This window comes from Nematostella vectensis, chromosome 8 (genome assembly GCF_932526225.1).
Source record: "Nematostella vectensis chromosome 8, jaNemVect1.1, whole genome shotgun sequence".
NCBI classification, from domain to species: Eukaryota; Metazoa; Cnidaria; class Anthozoa; order Actiniaria; family Edwardsiidae; genus Nematostella; species Nematostella vectensis.
Genome location: NC_064041.1, coordinates 14,887,429 through 14,905,472, shown reverse-complemented (window position 1 = coordinate 14,905,472; position 18,044 = coordinate 14,887,429). Strand labels below are relative to the sequence as shown.

Genomic DNA, 18,044 nt, shown 5'->3' with positions numbered 1-18,044 from the left:
ATGTAGCGAGTAGGTGGATATGAGCCGGCACGACTTAAAGATTTCTTATTTTCAAACAAAATAAGAAATGGATATAGATTTTGATCCCACAACAGAAGAAGGTAGAGAAGATTTGAATACTACTGTAGACGAAGATTATGACTCTCTTATTCCAAACGATGGTGAGGGAAGAGAATCATGGAATGAAAGGATTTCAAACAGATTTGGTAGAGGTGCAAGCTATGTGAGTAGGAGGTTGACTGACTTATGGAAAACACGAAACCCCGGGAGGGCTGTCCCCGAGTACATGGAGTTACAGAATATGGGAGGTTCTCCTTCAACGGACACACTTAGGGTAGACCTTTTGTTATCGAAATATCCAGATCTTGATGAAAATCTAGTTCAGATTTCAACGGATGAGAGAGGAAAACAATTCATTTCCTTCTATTCTGCGAGAAAAGGTGGTTGGACTAGACCAGAAAGGTTGTATAATGAGGATAGAACGGTGCGGAAGAGTGTTGACGACAAAATCAGATCCGGAAAGTACAAGCAAATTCAGATTCAACTCGATGAACTAGACGCTACAGGTAATACACTCAGAGAAGAAGAAGAGAGAAACACCGAGCAAATGAGAAAAAATAATGAGGAACGAAGTGAAACAACTAACCAAGAAAGACTAAGAGCTATAGATCGTAAAAATGAAGAGCTCAGCGAAAGAAATTCTGTCATAGATGAGACTTTGGAAGAGAATCAATTGGAGAGAGAAAATCTTGAAGAGAGAATGTCGTTGAAAGATCGTGTCAAAGCGATTTTTAAGAAATACGGATTTACAGTCGCTGCTGTCGTTACCGCTGTGGGCGTTGTTATCGGTGTTATTGTCTCTAATCTGAAAGCTGGGCTGACTAGTGTTGCAAAAGGTGTTGGAAATGGTCTGAAAACAATAGGCAAAAAATTAGGAGAAATACTCCCAGGAATGGTTGGTGCTATAGCTAGTTTCATATTTAGAACGGCAGGTGAAGTTGTTGGCTTTTTAGCTAAAAACGCATGGCTTCTCATCGTCGCTGTCGTCCTGTATTCCGTAGAACGATTTAAAAGGAGACGGAAATCATAACAAATGGTATTACTCTACATTGAAGGAAACGTTGGTGACTTTACTGTCTATTTAGAACAACCTATTGAAAAGCCGCGGTTTATCGCGCTGCGAGGATGTGCGTTTCATAATCGTTGTAACAGTCTCTCAAGCGAGGGAACGGTCTCCGACGGTGAGAACATTATCCTTAGGATCCCCGCGGGGCAGTATACGATCGAGACGCTAAAACGTCAAATAGATGGGGGTATGCGTCTTGGTGAAAAGTCAGTCTCTATTAGAGACTCGTCACTCGAAGTTCACCGGAACGTCGCGTTGAATGAGCCGCTCGCCTGCCTGTTAGGACTCAAGACCAGGGAGCTGGAAGCAAACACTCGCCACGAGATAAAGATGATAGGTCACGAGGCTATTTTTATCCACTGCGATCTTGTGAACGCGTCTGACTCCCTCCAACAAGGGGCGCCCTCACAAATCCTAGCAAGTGTAGAGCTTGATGAAGGAAAGATATACCTCAATCCAAGCGATCCGGTACGGGTTAGCACCACATCAGTCGGTTACGTGAGTAGTCTCCGTCTTAGTATAAAGGGTGGTGACGGAAACACAATAGAGCGCGGTCTCTACCCGATACGTCTAATTTTAGAAATCACTTAAAGAATAAATTCTCCCCATAATAAAGCTATGGAAGAGTACAACTCAATCTACCCGAACGTACCCCGAGGGGTCAGCCCCTCGGGTGATAACTTCAGACTCCAAAAGACCCACGATGTTTTGGGAAGTTTGGAGCAAGAAGTTAAACATTACGAGAACGTGAGGAAAAAGTATAAACGAGGGCAGAGCGTGTTTTCAAAGTTAAGTGTGGTCTTAGGACTCTTATCCGTCATTCTTGGGTCTAGTGGTTTGGGGACTTCTCTGTCAGGTTTTGGTATCGTCGTCGGAGTTCCGTTGGGTGCTTTGGCCGGTGTTTTCGGTCTTACGTCTGTAGGCTGTGCGGCGGTTTCTAAACGGCTGTCGCAAAAAGTCTCCAAGCACGACCAAACAGCGGCGATGGCAAAGGCAAAAGTAAATAGCATACGCGACCTGGTCTCTAAAGCTTTAAAAGACAACAAAATATCAGACGAAGAGTTCTCTTTAATCTTGAACGAGGTGGACAAGTTTGAGGCTCTAAAGCTCCAGATCCGTCAAAAGTCGGTAAGAGAGGACGAAAAAAACGTAAACATTACCAAGCTGAGGGAAACAGTAAGAGAAGAGATTTTGAAAGACCTGGCGAGTCGACCCGCTCGGTGAAATTTCTGTACGAGAGAACTCCCGTCGGATGGATCTATGAATTGAGATGCGTAAAGGACTGATTTAAAAACATCTTATATGTCATATAAGATGAAGTTTACAGAATTTGTGAAAAGGTACCCCTACTACTCACGCTTCAGGTTCTCTGCCGACGGGCACGGCAATGTGCAATTCGTTTTCAATGGGGACGAATACGATCCATTCGACAAGAATGGGAATCTAGTCAAAACGTTATATCACTTCCCTGGTAATAGCTGGAAACCCGAGAATATCCAGGATTTTCTAGTCGCCGACGACACACAAGCATACAAGGAAACGATCCAGCAACTGTTTGGGTTCCCAAAACAATACAGACTAGACGCGCGTGCAGAGTACAAGATATTGCCGTGGGACGAAAACCCTACGAGAAATAATTACGTCTCTTTTAATGTTTTTATAACACCAAAGGTGAAGACACACTTTGTTTTTAGGGACATATTCACCGACAGCTTGCTAGTATTCAGAACAGCAAAGGAGGCTAGTAGGTGGCTCGACGCCCCAAACCTCAGTTATTGGAGTCAAGCCTTAAATTTTGCTATGTTTTGCGCGACTGCTGGATGTGGTGTGACGCGTGACATGATTGACGACTCTCAAGTGGGGTCATTCTACAGATTTCACATCATTTTCACTATCAGACGAATATTAAACGAGCTACAATGCCCTCTTCCAAAAGATAGGCTCTTTAGTTGGAATAAAAACTTTTACAGCGAAGCGGCTTACCAAAAACTAAGAACAGAATTCCGAACTGGTGACGATTTCCGGTTCCTCAGACCGATAAATCACGGGTTAGGGAACGTTTATAATTATGATTATCACGGCTTGTCATCTTCTAACGACAAGTATAAGCCTTATGGCACCATTGATCAATTACACGACGAATGGGACGCTGCCAAAAGCGACCACGAACACATGAATCACTTTGAGATCGAGTACCTGAAAGACCTTAGAACTGGGTTTCAGTATGAGTGGTTCTTTCCGGAAAAATCAATGGGGTTAACCAAAGCTGGGTTGTCTAGGATAAACCAGAGCATCGAAGCCTTTGTCTACTGTATTCTAGGCGCGCAAGTTCAGACCCGGTCGTCAATCGTTGGTGATAGCGGTTCAGCTCAGGAAACGAAACAGGTCTTCACGAAACTCTTTGAAAGCGCGGTGGTGGAAAACAGTATATCGAAGAGTATACAACGGTATCAGTTTGCTTTACAACAGGCGAGACAAAAACTAGACTTGGCTTTCGCCCTCGGCTGTTGGTTAAGTCCATCGTATCTTGTGATAAATAACAACACTTCGATCGCTGGCTATAATAACAAGTTACAAAAAGCCACCACAGATATGAAACTGGGGCTGAATCCGATAAATAACGAGATAAAAACGATCCCAAAACATAATATGGGTCATTCAAAGATTGTGTTACCTCATACCGAGTCAGTCACGGCTCACAAACCGGAACCGGAGGCGAAAACTAACCCAAAGCCGGACGTGATTAAACCCACGAACACGCAGCATGAAAATAACCTTGTCACGATCACAGTCTTCACGGCTGGTTTAGCTTGGTATCTATTCCGGTAACATGCGGGGTGCATGTGAGCGGATGTGACGCACCGCAAGAAGACAATACCTGTTCACGCGCATACCAGACCACCCTGGCGACCGCGAACTCTCAATGTAAATACAAAACCTATTTTCAGAATCGCTAGTTGTCAGGGTGATTAGGAATGTATGTGTTTTGTAACGTGAGACGCGTTACAAAACTGAGTGGGTCAATGTTAATTTCCGTTACACGTTCTGCAATGGTGCTTTTGTCTATCATGTTCGCATATTTGAGACCCTCCGCATAACTTACAAAAGGGTCTCTGTTTGCCGTGTTCACACATCCCTTTCCCCTTGCAGTCTTTACAGACATATCTTGCTCGTCTGTGCTCACAAATGCTACCGCCGTTACATTCTCTGCACCGCGTTTTTCTCCGGTTGTGAGGGCAGATTTGCGATCCGTGACAATCTTTGCAATAATATTTCACTCTGCCATGAAGACACTTATAATCCGTTGTTCGCTTTACGGGGGATACTTTCGGGTCTTTCACCGTTTGGTTCTCCATTTCTATCAAACCGGTCATGTCCTTAAATCACTTTTCATTTTTTTACGCCTCGATACTCACCCTCCTAGCCGGCCGACGTCTACCTAGCGAAACACTCTTCCAACATTTCCTTCTCTTGCTCATCAAGACACCAGTCCCAGAACCTGTCTGGGTGCCAAGCTACTGGCATTAGTTCGTCCTCCAGCTTTCTACGGAATCTCACCTTGTGTAGCTTCTCCGGGAGCTCCTCATGCACGAGACTCCACCCCCAAGCTGCACGTAGCACCGCGAAAATCTTATGCAGATGCCAAAACCGTGCGTAGTTCATATGTACAATGAGATCGGTCGCGCCCCACTCCAAGCACAACCTCACAATCTCGAGGTTGCGAGATTCGATGGCTGGTGTTATAGCATAGTCCGGGTCAAACTCCCAGAAGTTTTCTCTCAGCAGCTTCAGAACCTCAACGTGCCCATTGTACGCCGCCTCAGCGGTGGCCCAACCGACATCGACATCGACACCTAGATCTATCAACAACTCAACAACCCCCACCTGACCTTCCGCCGCCGCAGCACCCATGGCCTCGGTCATGGCCTCTCCTCCGTCGGCACAATACTCGCCCATCACCTTCAAAACCTCTACGTGCCCGCCTTTCGCGGCCATGGACGCTGGATACACGAAGTCACAGGCGCCCGACTCACAACACATCTTAACGATCTCGGTGTGGCCGTTCATTGCGGCCCTGACCATCGGCTTTTCGAAATCCGTCGCACCCCAACTCTTACACAACCTCACGGTCTCGACGCACCCCTCCCACGCCGCGCGCTCCATAACGGCGTCAAAGTCTGCGGCTCCCCACCTCGCTAAGGTGGCGGCTTGATCCTCCACGGTGAGATTTGTAAGACTTCCAGCACTTTGCATATCCATTTTGTTATTACATCCACGTCTTTAAACCACTTTTTTCGAATTTCTTTAGACGTGTTAATTCACATCTACTCCGAACTGACAGTTTTCTGGAAATCCTGATTTCTCTGGAAATCAGGAAACATCATACCACACCAGGCGTACCCAGGACTGTGGCCACTTCTCTCGCTTTCCTACTGATGGTTAACTCGGAGACGCCCGTTCTTTCGGAGAATTTTTTAAGTGTAATATCGACCCCCTTTAGCCGTACCCAGTAATAGGTTAAAGCGACCGCAAAGGATTGTGGGCGAGCGCGATTCAACTCAGACGAGCGGTTCTTAGATCTGTAGTAGAGCTGGACCACCTCTCCCTTCTGTGCGGGGGACGCCGAGAATCTATCCATCACATCGTGAATGTGGTCCACGACGGTGGGAGACGTTCCGTGTAGTAAGTAATCTTTAGGCACGTTAATACTAAAGATTTTTAGACCCTTAAGGCAACTCTTCCTGCTCAATCCAAAAGTTTCCATCAAGGTTTTCGGTGTCTGACACTTACCGGACATCTTGTAGGCGTAGTAGATACACGCAAAGACGACCGCCTTCCGTGGGTCGCCGCGAAAAATCTGGCCTTTCGTCACCTGAGTGTATATCTCGTTAGCTTTGGATACAATTACCCCGCTAAAACCCATGTTCTCCACATCCTTGTCAATATTTCTATCCTCAGACCTACGTACCTGGACCCGACTTGGATCCGAAGACCGTTCGCCGTCGGAATGTCCGTAAAAACCCCATTCCCTTTCGTGCGCGATCACGCGCTGCATCTGTTCCCCGCACTCTAAGCAACTAGTGACCCCGTCTTCTGTGACTAGGTCGTCATGATTGCAAAGGGTGTTACTACTATCCCCGTCTCCCAAGGAGGCTCTACTAGTCTCGTATTCGGTGAGGGCTCGGTCAAACAGTGCAAATTCCGGCATGAGGGTGGGGACGTTAATCTCAGGCACCGGTCCGCCGGGGATATTATATGGTGGTGGTGACCGATCTTCAACCGTGCGTTCAACTGTTCGTTCCTCCATTTTATTAGACTGTTCACGTCTTTAAACCACTTTTCAAAAGCTTTTTTAGATGTGAAGCTGAGAGGCTAGCCCCTCGAGCTCCCTCTGGGTGTGATGTGTGTGGTTGCTAAGACTTCCGAAGGGGTCCGCGTGGGGGCGGTGCGGTCTAAAGCCTCCGCACCACATCCGTGGACTAGTATCTCACCCATCTTTTTTCGCCATACCGTGGCATGGAGACTAACATTGCTAGAACACCAAGGACAATTGTCGCCGCTCCGGCCACAAACCCAACGGGGTCGAAGCTTCCGTATTCTGAGTCTTCATAGTAATCAGCGTTACAACAGCAGTGTTCAGGCCCCGCATCCGCAGTGTTACTCACGTTCACCTCCGGCACCGAACAACCGCCGGCGGTAGCCGCACCGTTTTTAATCTTCACCTCCGTCTTTAATGTCATTTTATCTAGGGTCTCATACGTCTTTAGACCAGAATAGCCCCCAGGCTCCCCCTAGGTGCAGCACGTGACAAAGTGATTGACAGGTGGGCTTGGCTATCACGTGACAAAATGATTGACAGGCTCTTGACAAAGTGATTGACAGGTTTTTGACAAAGTGATTGACAGGTTCTTGACAAAGTGATTGACAGGTTTTTGACAAAGTGATTGACAGGTTTTTGACAAAATGATTGACAGGTGGGCGTGGTCATCACGTGACAAAGTGATTGACAGGTTTTTTACAAAATGATTGACAGGTGGGCGTGGCTATCACGTGACAAAGTGATTGACAGGTGGGCTTGGCTATCACGTGACAAAGTGATTGACAGGTGGGCTTGGCTATCACGTGACAAAGTGATTGACGGGTGGGCTTGGTCGTGCAAGAGATCTCTGGCAAACTCGCGCATGCGCAGGTCGCGAGGCTTGGCGGAGGTGTGCGGAGACTTTTGCGCCACTTTTGGAATGAAATTTGGGGAGATCAAAAAGTTGCGCCAGCTGCGCCAAAACCCTACTACTCAGGTAAGACTGCGTTCACACTGGCTATGAAAAGGACATTTGGACTGCCCTTGAGGCAAAAGGACTCTATGTGAAAACAGAGGAAAACCCCATAGACGTACCAACATGCAGGTAAGACTGCGTTCACACTGGCTATAAAAAGGACATTTGGACTGCCCTTGAGGCAAAATGACTATGTGAAAACGGAGGAAAACCCCATGGACGTACCAAATGTAGGTACGACTGCCTTCACCTTGTTTCCAAAACTGTAGCCTTAGATAGAGATTGTTGGTTTTTGAGGAACAAGAAAAAGAAAGTAGAACTTTGAGAAAATTTCATGGTTCAGAGACAAGAACCATACGTCGGGACCGTGAGTCCAGCACGGAACCCAGTGGTGAGAGGCACATGTATGGAGCCAATAGTGCCACCCTTTTCCATGTTTGGGTCCCTTACCGTCTCCTCTGTGTTGTAGTCGATCCAAGGATATTGTGGAGCCGCTGATTAAGCCTCAGTGGTACGTGGACTGTCAAGACATGGCTGCACAAGCCGTCAAGGTAAGCCCTACTCTATTTGCTATTCTACGCAGCGTTATTTTACTTTGAAAAATGCTCGTTTTTCATACAGTTTCAACGTTCGGTTTATATATCTAATCCATTTGAAATTTATTTTTCCGTCAACAATGCCAGCAAATTTTAAGGGCTGAATTAACCAAGGCTTATGGCAATAAAATAAGGGAAAAAGAAAACAGGCCGCCGATTAATTGTGAGATTCAGCTAAGTCCTATTGCAGAGAAGATTTCACAATCTTTTTTAAATATTTTTTTTGTTCTTTAACTTTGTAGTCTTAGTAGTATGGCTTTTATTTTCTGCTACGTTCTCTTACGGTAACGTAGGCCTGCACTCAACGAAGTCCCGTTGTGATTGACTTATAAAACGAGGAGCGAATGCACGCGGAACCTGGGTGAAGCTCCAGTATCATAGCACACGTTGTTATTTACCCACTGTTAATGTCTGCCTAGGTCGTTAGGAATGGTGAACTCAAGATTGTTCCTAGTATGCACGAGAAGACCTGGTTCAACTGGCTCGAAAACTGCAGGTAACGCCATATTAGGACCTCACCTACCATATTTGGAACTTCGTGACATGCCTAAATTCTATTGCATTTATTCAACTTCCATTTGTAGAAATTAAGTGTGTTCTCATGTATTGAATTTACCTGTTAATTTAGTCTCTACAATCGCGGCATACCATTTGAGGGTTTGCATACTAAGTCAATGTCGTGGCAGATTTGGTCGAGAGATACAAAGCAGCAAGTTTTGTTCCCTAAACGCTTTGGCTTGTGTATTAATGGTTGGTTCTCAATAAAACTAAAGAACAAACTAGAAAGAGAGTTAGTCTAACACAATCCCAATACAAGTGAGAATCGGTTAAACGCAAGCGCAACACAATGGACAATCGGTCAAACACAAGCGCAACACAAGAGAGAATCAGTCTAACACAAGCCCAATACTAGAAAGAATCGGTCAAACACAAGCGCAACACAAGTGAGAATCGGTCAAACACAAGCGCAACACAAGAGAAAATCGGTCAAATACAAGCGCAACACAATCGAGAATCTGTCAAACACAAGCGCAACACAAGTGAGAATCGGTCAAACACAAGCGCAACACAAGTGAGAATCGGTCAAACACAAGCACAACACAAGTGAGGATCGGTCAAACACAAGCACGATACAAGTGAGAATCGGTCAAACACAAGCACAACACAAGTGAGAATCGGTCAAACACAAGCACAACACAAGTGAGGATCGGTCAAACACAAGCACGATACAAGTGAGAATCGGTCAAACACAAGCACAACACAAGTGAGAATCGGTCAAACACAAGCGCAACACAAGTGAGAATCGGTCAAACACAAGCGCAGCACAAGTGAGAATCGGTCAAACACAAGCACGATACAAGTGAGAATCGGTCAAACACAAGCACAACACAAGTGAGAATCGGTCAAACACAAGCGCAACACAAGTGAGAATCGGTCAAACACAAGCGCAGCACAAGTGAGAATCGGTCAAACACAAGCGCAACACAAGTGAGAATCGGGCAAACACAAGTACAAGAAAATAAAAAAAAGGTTGCGTTCTCTTGCGCTTGCCTGTATTTGCATAGCTTTTAGTAGTTTGGTCTGTAAATCATGCTGTAATAAATACTGGATATTAAGTAGACGTTTTCTGTTAACACAGGGACTGGTGTATATCTCGTCAGTTGTGGTGGGGCCATCGTATCCCGGCGTACTTCGTAACCGTAGACGATCCAAACGTTCCTCGAGGGGAGGTAAGTTCATTTACAATTTAGGTATCTTAAACAGTCACTAAACAGTGCCATTTTGCAGTGCCAAAGTAAGAAGGGTAAAAGAAACTATCCATTTTTATTGGCTGGATTAAAGAAACTATTGGGATATTTTTCGATTGGATTCGTAATTAAAGCATTAGACTTTATATTTAAGTTGTTACTTTGAGATTACTTCTCATAGTTTGTTGTCCAAAATTGTTTAAAAACAATAACAAAGGTATTGCCGACAAGGACTCTGTTAGCTGCATGGTCATTTAGCTAAGAAGGATTTTGCCCCCCCCTCTTCCAGAACCTACGGACTGAGCTGAAGAGAATAAATTGATGGATAAGATATTCGTTATTAGGAGTGATCTAAGTGAATCACTAAGCGCTTCTCTTATATTTTAGTTTTTCTTTGCAAGTCATTTACGGATAAATGACAAAAAAAAAAAACATCCAGAAACATAACATCATCTTTGGCTTACCAAAAATATTATCTTTGAAAATGCCAAAGAAATAGTTGATATGACAAAATGGCGGCTGAAAGAAACCTTTTAACCCTGTGGCAATATTTATTTTGTCGGATTCTAAACCCCTCCCTACTCAGGAATTCATGCTCTCACACAGCCTAACTCATCTCTCTTTACAGGACATTGATGATAAGTACTGGGTTAGCGGTCGCTCTTTGGAAGAAGCGACAAAGAAGGCAGCGGAGCGGTTTGGTGTGACCGAAGACAAAATACACCTTAGACAAGGCAGGGCTGTTGTTTTTTTAATAATTTGCCAAATATTTTTGCACTTTTTCTTATTCTATTTTTGATCCCTGATTTTATTTCCTTTTTTTCTTTACATTTTTCAGATGAAGACGTTTTGGACACATGGTTCTCCTCGGGGCTTTTTCCATTTTCCATATTCGGGTGGCCTGAAAAGGTACAAAAAGGGAACTATAATTTTGTTAACACATTGACCCCTCAACCGGCTTGTATCCCACAACCAGAAACTCAAAAAATCATTAATGCATAAAGTTGGTTTCAAGAAAAGAAAGAAGAGTAGCTTATCACTTTCATCGCAGCTAGATGCTGAAATACGAGAACGGATATTAAGACGTGGTCGAGTTAAAGGCACGGGAGGGCGCCTCAGGCAGCCGCCATACAACTCATGTCTGACTACGGATCACAGAAAAGAAGCATTTAGGAGAGCTGTGGTGATTCATTTGAATTTTTTTTTCTCATCCAGGCAAAGCCAAACAAGAAAAAATATCCATGAATCCACCTTTGCTTGCAAATATCCATAAGCACAGCACTCAATTATGCCCCAATAGACCTAAGGATGTCCTTAGGCACTCTCCCAATATGCTAATAGCTGTATTTTTGTGAAAAATACAGGCAACCATCAACTTGTGGTCGCATTAGCACAGCGACAAGAGATTAGAGATGGGACCGCAAAGCACTGTTGGAAAGCTTGGATACCGCTGACTAGGCGCAGCGGTGTTTGACTTTGACCGACTGTAAAAAAAACTCAAAATGGGGGGGAGGTATCTGTTTTTGGTCTTTTGTAAATACAGCTGAAAAAACAGGAGTCATTGGGTTAATCTACATTGCGCATTTTCTATCTGTCTGTGCGTCTGTCTGACTTTCTTTCTTCCCGTCTGTCCGTTTCTCAAGCCGTATGACTATGACTTGTTTTTGACTCGCTAGACAGACGACCTCCAAGTATTCTACCCTGGCACGCTCCTGGAGACTGGGCACGACATCCTGTTTTTCTGGGTCGCGCGCATGGTAAAAATGGGGCTCAAGCTGACCGGTAAACTGCCGTTTCGCGAGGTCTATCTGCACGCCATGGTCAGGGACGCGCACGGCAGAAAAATGAGCAAGTCCCTTGGCAACGTCATTGATCCTGTTGACGTCATCAATGGGATAACGTTACAGGTATGGAATTCCCGCCAAAACCACAGGCATTCCGCTAAACACTCCTACAACAACAAGAACAACAAAACAGGCATTCAACGAATAAACTAGATAATGTCAAAAAGTCCTAAAAATAACAAGTATTCGATGAAGCCAGAGCACTTTTTATATTGATTTTTATTTGATTTATTTCTTCAAAAATCATGGTATTCCAGACATAAGCCAGTCTTTTATTCGCACCAAAAGCACAGGTAACCGACCCTGACAGCTTCTTATTGATGTTTTCGTGTCTGCTCACCTGGCTTGTGATTGAGGATTATTATTATTTTTTTATATTATTTTTTTTTATTATCAATATCAATATTTTTATAAAGTATGTAATATTTTAATAAAGTATGCTTTACACTAAGTTACGTACCAGACAAACAAACAAACAAAAAAAGGCCTACCTACATTTTCAATACTTCTTTCTTTTTTTTGTCATATACTTCTCTGGTATATATATATATTCTTTCTTTCTTTTTTTTCCTTTTTTTTTTGTAAATTTCTTGTTCTTGTTCTTTTATTATTATTATTATTATTTTCTTTTTTTTCCTTTTTACTGTAGGTAAGCGAGCAAGCTAGACACCTCACAACTTTATTTTTTGGCAATGCCAGCTGTTTCAGTATCTAATTGTGTGTTTAGATATATCAAATATGTTTTAAAATAAACATTTTCATTTTTCTTGCATGCTCCATAATTGTAGCGTTTTGCAAAGATCAGGCATAGATTCAGTGGTTGATTCGCTGTTTTTTCTGGGTGGAGGTCGTAAACAATATCCTTATATTCTAATGCAATGTCTTCACTATTTCTGTTGGTCCACCAATTATCAAAAGCACTCCAGAATTTCTTAACCTGTTTGTATTCAACAAACAGATGCTGTAAATTTTGGATTTCTTTGCAAATGCAGCACTTGTTAGAGTCTACGGTTTTATCTCTGAAGACAGAGGCGTTGCATGGGAGGATGTTGTGAATAAGTTTGAACTGAAACATTCGCAGCTGAACGTCCCTGGTAATGAGAAACGGGAGCACGTAGACATGGGCGAGGTTTTCCTGAAAGAAACCACATTTAATAATTCTTTTCTCGGCTGTTGGTGTTTGGAACTGCTTTTCACAGAGGATCTCTCTTGCTTCTCTACAAGTGGGCATTTTTAGAGTTGGTGCAGTTGTGTTCTGAGGCAGCGGTTCTGTTTTCATTCGGGACTTCCACTCATAGGGGATGGCTTTTCTCAATGCAAAGAGTGTTAGAAAGTTAGATTTTATGCCATACAAGCACATTAGCTCCTTTTCTGAAATCCAAATTCGTTGTTCATTTATTAATTGTTTGATTTGAGAAATTCCGTGTTTTTGCCAGCTTGGGTAAAAGATTGATTTTCCTGCAATTTTTACATTGCTTATTGTTCCAAATATACTCTTCAAACACCGATGACTTCTCATAAAGCTCTAAATCTTGCCAAGCCCTTAACACATCTTTGTAAAAGCTTGGGAGTTTAGGATTGAGAGATAATATTTTTATATCAAAATCACAATCGAAAAGGAATGTTCCTCCAACGGATTGTAGGAGGGAAATAGGGATGCGCTTCCAACTCTCCTCTTCTCGCTCGTCGTGTGTGCAAAGTCACTTGACCCAACTTGCTTTGATAGCCTTATTTATAATAAAAAAATCTGGCATGTTGAGACCGCCTTCGATTTTTTTTCCAATCATCGTTTTCGATTTAATTTTAGGCGGCTTTCTGTCCCAAATAAAAGTCCAGATTATTTTGTTTACTTCAGTCGTAAAGTCATTGTCAATTGATATCAAAGAAGCGACGTATGTAAGTTTTGATAGTGCCAAGGTTTTCACAATATTAACTTTTTCCCTCTAACGTGAGGTTTCTCATTTTCCAAACGTCTAAGAGTTTTTTCATGCTTGCAAGTTTAACACTGAGATTTTCTTTTTTAAGGTTATTTTATCATAAGTAAAATGGATGCCGAGTGCGTAAACTGATTTCTTTGGCCAGCGGATACCGAAAGGCGTTTCTTGACAATGTCTGTTTCTACCCAGCCAGAGGCCTTCTGATTTCGAAAGATTTACCTTTAACCCGGAGCATTCGTTAAATTTCTTTAAGAGCGCAAAGAGGTGATTTGCTGATTTCATGTCAGCTACAAAGATTGTCGTCTCATCTGCATATTGTGTTAATTTGAATTCTGAATTGTTGATATTAATTCCTCTAATTTGTTCATCTTTTCGTATTGCATTTCCTAAAATCTCGGCCGCTTAAATGAACAGAATCCCACTCATTGGGCATCCTTGTCTTAATCCTCTGTGGAGGCTGAAAAAGGGTTTGGCATATCCATTGTTTAGCGCACAGCTAGAAATGTTGTTGTAAAATGTATTAAACCACTTGATTATGTCTGGGCTAAAATTGAATGTTTTCAATGTTTTCCTTATAAAATTCCACTCAAGGCTATCAAAAGCTTTTTGAAAATCTAAGAAAAGAGCAATTCCAGGGATATCTTCTGTTTGCGTCACATCCATTAGATCGAAAATCATGCGCATGTTCTGCCCTATATATCGATTACGCACATAACCAGTTTGATTTGGGTGTATGATGTCTGGCAGCAGCTTTGCTATTCTAGTTGCTATTGTTTTTGATTTTATAGTCAACATTCAAAAGGGTTATAGGTCTCCAATTCTTTAAATAGAATCTATTGGTTGTTTTCTTTGGAATAAGAGTTATGACGCCTCGTTTTTGTGATATTGACATTTCGCCTTTTTCAAAGGCTGCATTAAAACATTGTACGAATTCATCTTCTAAGTGTCTCCAAAATCTTAAATAGAATTCAGCAGTTAAACCATCACTTCCAGGGCTTTTGCCCTTAGGGAAAGTCGTTAATATTTTTAAGCATTCTTTTTTTGACAATCTCCCTTCACATAGCTTTTGTTCGCTGTCATTTAGTATTTTACTTGGGGGTGTGCTAAAGAAACACTCAAATAGAACACTTCACATAGCTTTTGTTCGCTGTCATTTAGTATTTTACTTGGGGGTGTGCTAAAGAAACACTCGGAGCTAGTGGGCACGCCCTCATTTTCTTGAGATGACGTGTAAAGTTTTTCGTAGAAATCTTGTATTTCATTCATAATTTCTTTCTGATCTGTGATTTCTCTGCTATTGTCATCATTCAGTTTTGTAATGTATTTACTGTCATGTTGTCTTTTTAAGTTAAGGAAATATCTCGTATTTTTCTCACCCATTTCGTGCCACTTGGCTCGGCTTCGAATGATCGTGCCTTTTGTTTTTTGTCGTGCGAGCAAATCTAATTTGTGTTTGGTTTCATAAAATTTACACATATTCTCTTCGCTCATATCTTCGTTCAATTTTTGCTGCGCAATATTCAATTCGGCTTGTTATTCTCTCTCTTTATCTTTTCTTTCTCTTGCTTTTCCTTTGGAGTACTTCACGGAAAATGTTCTAATATCCATCTTTAGAATATCCCATTTTAGGCGTAAGTCTTCCATTGTGCGGTAGCATTGTTTTTGCGACGTGATAGTGTCTTTCAATTCGTCAAGAAACTTTGGACCTTTAAAAAGCAGGTTATTAAAACCCGCGTCCACGCTTGACAAAATCTTTGGATTTTAGTTCGATAATGGCGGCAGAATGATCAGAAAAACTTGTTGCAAGAATAGTCGAGTTTTCCATTATCGAAGCTGTTGAGTTTGAGACCAACCAGTAGTCTAGTCTGCATTGTATTTTTAAATTTCTATTGTGCCTCGTGTATTGTCTTATATTTTGGTGCTGATTTCTCCAAATATCAACAAGATCAAGCGAGGCTCAAGCTCTTTTTATTTCATCGATTACTATGTGTTTTTTGCTAACATCTGTTCCGCCGCTTTTATCTAATGGCGTCAACGCGCAGTTATGATCACCTGCCCATAAGATTTGTTTGCCGGAAAACGCGCGCAATTTTTCTTTGACTGTGTCGAAGAAGAGTTGCTGTTCTTATATGTCATTAGGCGCATAGGTATTGACAAGGACAAACGGAGAGTCTTCGATTGTGATTTCAAGGATCAAATACCTGTCATTTTTATCCGTAACAGAGTTTGAAATCTGTGCGTCAAGTTTTGGATTGATCAAAACCATCAAACTTTTGCTGTGATTACTTCCGTGACTATAAAATATTGGTCCACCCCATTCCGCCGCCCATATCTTCTCTAGGGACTTGCTGCTGTAGGTTTCTTGAAATTAGTCTGTATTTTTGATTGTGCAACCATCTAAAGATTTGCCTGCGCTTTTTTGTTGTGTTCATTTCGCGTGCATTTAAGGAGCAAGCAGTGATATTGAAAGGCATATTACGGTTTATAATGAGCTGTGCATTCAGAAAATAGAAGGAGGTGTGTAGCTGCTATTTGAAAGACAATGAACAGGAAAAAACATAAATTACAATAAAACATTGAAAAATGTCGCATGATGCATAAACAGTGCTGATTATTATGCGTACGGAAAAACAACAAGTTTTGCATCAACAATTTTGCTATCTGCTAGATGACAAATTTAAGGCCGCCTTTAAAACTGATCTAGAAATAATGGACTCAAGCGTAAATTCTACTGGGAAATCCGAGATAAAACGTTTCCAGATGAAACGTTTCCAGGCGGCATCTAATTTCCTAAGTACATTTGCAAGTATATATGGAGAGAAACTGATTTCAAGTGGTAACCTAATAAGCTCTATACCCTTCCGGGCCGGTGTAAAGCACACCGTTAATAAATAGCCTATCAAACTTAATGTGCGCCTTGCAGGCGGGCTGACTTGACTTGACATTTCTTCAAGCTTCGTGTCCGCCATCTTGAATTCTTCCTTGATCGTTATAATCTCTTCTTGCGTTTCTTGGTTTTCCTGTTCCAGAGTATAGATCTGCTTTTTCATTCCTTGTAGCTGTTTAATGGCTAGCATAGTTGAGTCGGGTTTTGCGTTCATTAATTCTAGCTTGTCCATGAGTAGTGCGTTCATTCCTTGTAGCTGTTTAATGGCTAGCATAGTTGAGTCGGGTTTTGCGTTCATTAATTCTAGCTTGTCCATGAGTAGTGCGTTCATTAACTCTAGCTTGTCCATGAGTAGTGCGTTCATTCCTTGTAGCTGTTTAATGGCTAGCATAGTTGAGTCGGGTTTTGCGTTCATTAACTCTAGCTTGTCCACGAGTAGTGCGTTCATTCCTTCTAGCTGTTTAATGGCTAGCATAGTTGAGTCGGGTTTTGCGTTCATTAATTCTAGCTTGTCCACGAGTAGTGCGTTCATTCCTTGTAGCTGTTTAATGGCTAGCATAGTTGAGTCGGGTTTTGCGTTCATTAACTCTAGCTTGTCCATGAGTAGTGCGTTCATTCCTTGTAGCTGTTTAATGGCTAGCATAGTTGAGTCGGGTTTTGCGTTCATTAACTCTAGCTTGTCCATGAGTAGTGCGTTCATTCCTTGTAGCTGTTTAATGGCTAGCATAGTTGAGTCGGGTTTTGCGTTCATTAACTCTAGCTTGTCCATGAGTAGTGCGTTCATTCCTTGTAGCCGTTTAATGGCTAGCATAGTTGAGTCGAGTTTTGCGTTCATTAACTCTAGCTTGTCCATGAGTAGTGCGTTCATTCCTTGTAGCTGTTTAATGGCTAGCATAGTTGAGTCGGGTTTTGCGTTCATTAATTCTAGCTTGTCCATGAGTAGTGCGTTCATTCCTTGTAGCTGTTTAATGGCTAGCATAGTTGAGTCGAGTTTTGCGTTCATTAATTCTAGCTTGTCCATGAGTGGTGCGTTCATTCCTTCTAGCTGTTTAATGGCTAGCATAGTTGAGTCGAGTTTTGCGTTCATTAACTCTAGCTTGTCCATGAGTAGTGCGTTCATTCCTTGTAGCTGTTTAATGGCTAGCATAGTTGAGTCGGGTTTTGCGTTCATTAATTCTAGCTTGTCCATGAGTAGTGCGTTCATTAATTCTAGCTTGTCCATGAGTAGAGTGCGTTCATTCCTTGTAGCTGTTTAATGGCTAGCATAGTTGAGTCGGGTTTTGCGTTCATTAACTCTAGCTTGTCCACGAGTAGTGCGTGGTTGCAAACACACTTGTAATGGCTGTCCTCCATTTCTGTTTGCGAGCTTTTCGTACGCGAACGCTTCCGTCGTTTTTCTGCCCTCTGACTATTTGTACTTGCATCTTGTGCTTTTACTTATTTCTCTGCCTCGCTCATCTCGAAAAGTTTGAAATTCTACATGACAAGCCGGAGCGATTTAGGACACGTCCATTCACTACAACAGCTAGTCCCAGTGATTGAGGATTATGGTTTTATCGCGGAGATACAGCTGAATTCACAAGGTTCCGACCCGCCTTTAAGCTTTGTGTTTGTGTTGTGTTTACTCATTT

At 42.4% G+C, this 18,044-nt stretch overlaps 2 protein-coding genes across 3 annotated transcripts in view; one reads left to right on the top strand and one right to left on the bottom strand.

Annotated features, from left to right (window-relative positions):
- LOC5510516 (valine--tRNA ligase) overlaps window positions 1-18,044 on the top strand; it is a 53,198-nt gene that overhangs the window by 21,098 nt on the left and 14,056 nt on the right. The window contains exons 13-18 of the mRNA XM_032379648.2: window positions 7,871-7,952; window positions 8,417-8,493; window positions 9,637-9,727; window positions 10,374-10,479; window positions 10,584-10,654; window positions 11,422-11,652. Coding sequence (XP_032235539.1) covers window positions 7,871-7,952; window positions 8,417-8,493; window positions 9,637-9,727; window positions 10,374-10,479; window positions 10,584-10,654; window positions 11,422-11,652 — 658 coding nt within the window. The remainder of the gene's footprint in view (window positions 1-7,870; window positions 7,953-8,416; window positions 8,494-9,636; window positions 9,728-10,373; window positions 10,480-10,583; window positions 10,655-11,421; window positions 11,653-18,044) is intronic.
- On the bottom strand, window positions 15,655-18,012 carry LOC116617183. Of its 2 annotated transcripts, none has more exons than XM_048730952.1 (2): window positions 17,536-18,012; window positions 15,655-17,283 (listed from the first exon to the last, which is right to left on the bottom strand). In XM_048730952.1, exons 1-2 carry the CDS (start codon window positions 17,633-17,635, stop codon window positions 16,184-16,186), a joined length of 1,200 nt encoding a protein of 399 aa, XP_048586909.1. In that variant the 5' UTR covers window positions 17,636-18,012; the 3' UTR covers window positions 15,655-16,183. The 2 variants fall into 2 exon arrangements, with proteins under 2 accessions (XP_048586909.1, XP_032235540.2); XM_032379649.2 differs by having other exon boundaries at window positions 15,655-16,578; window positions 16,663-18,011.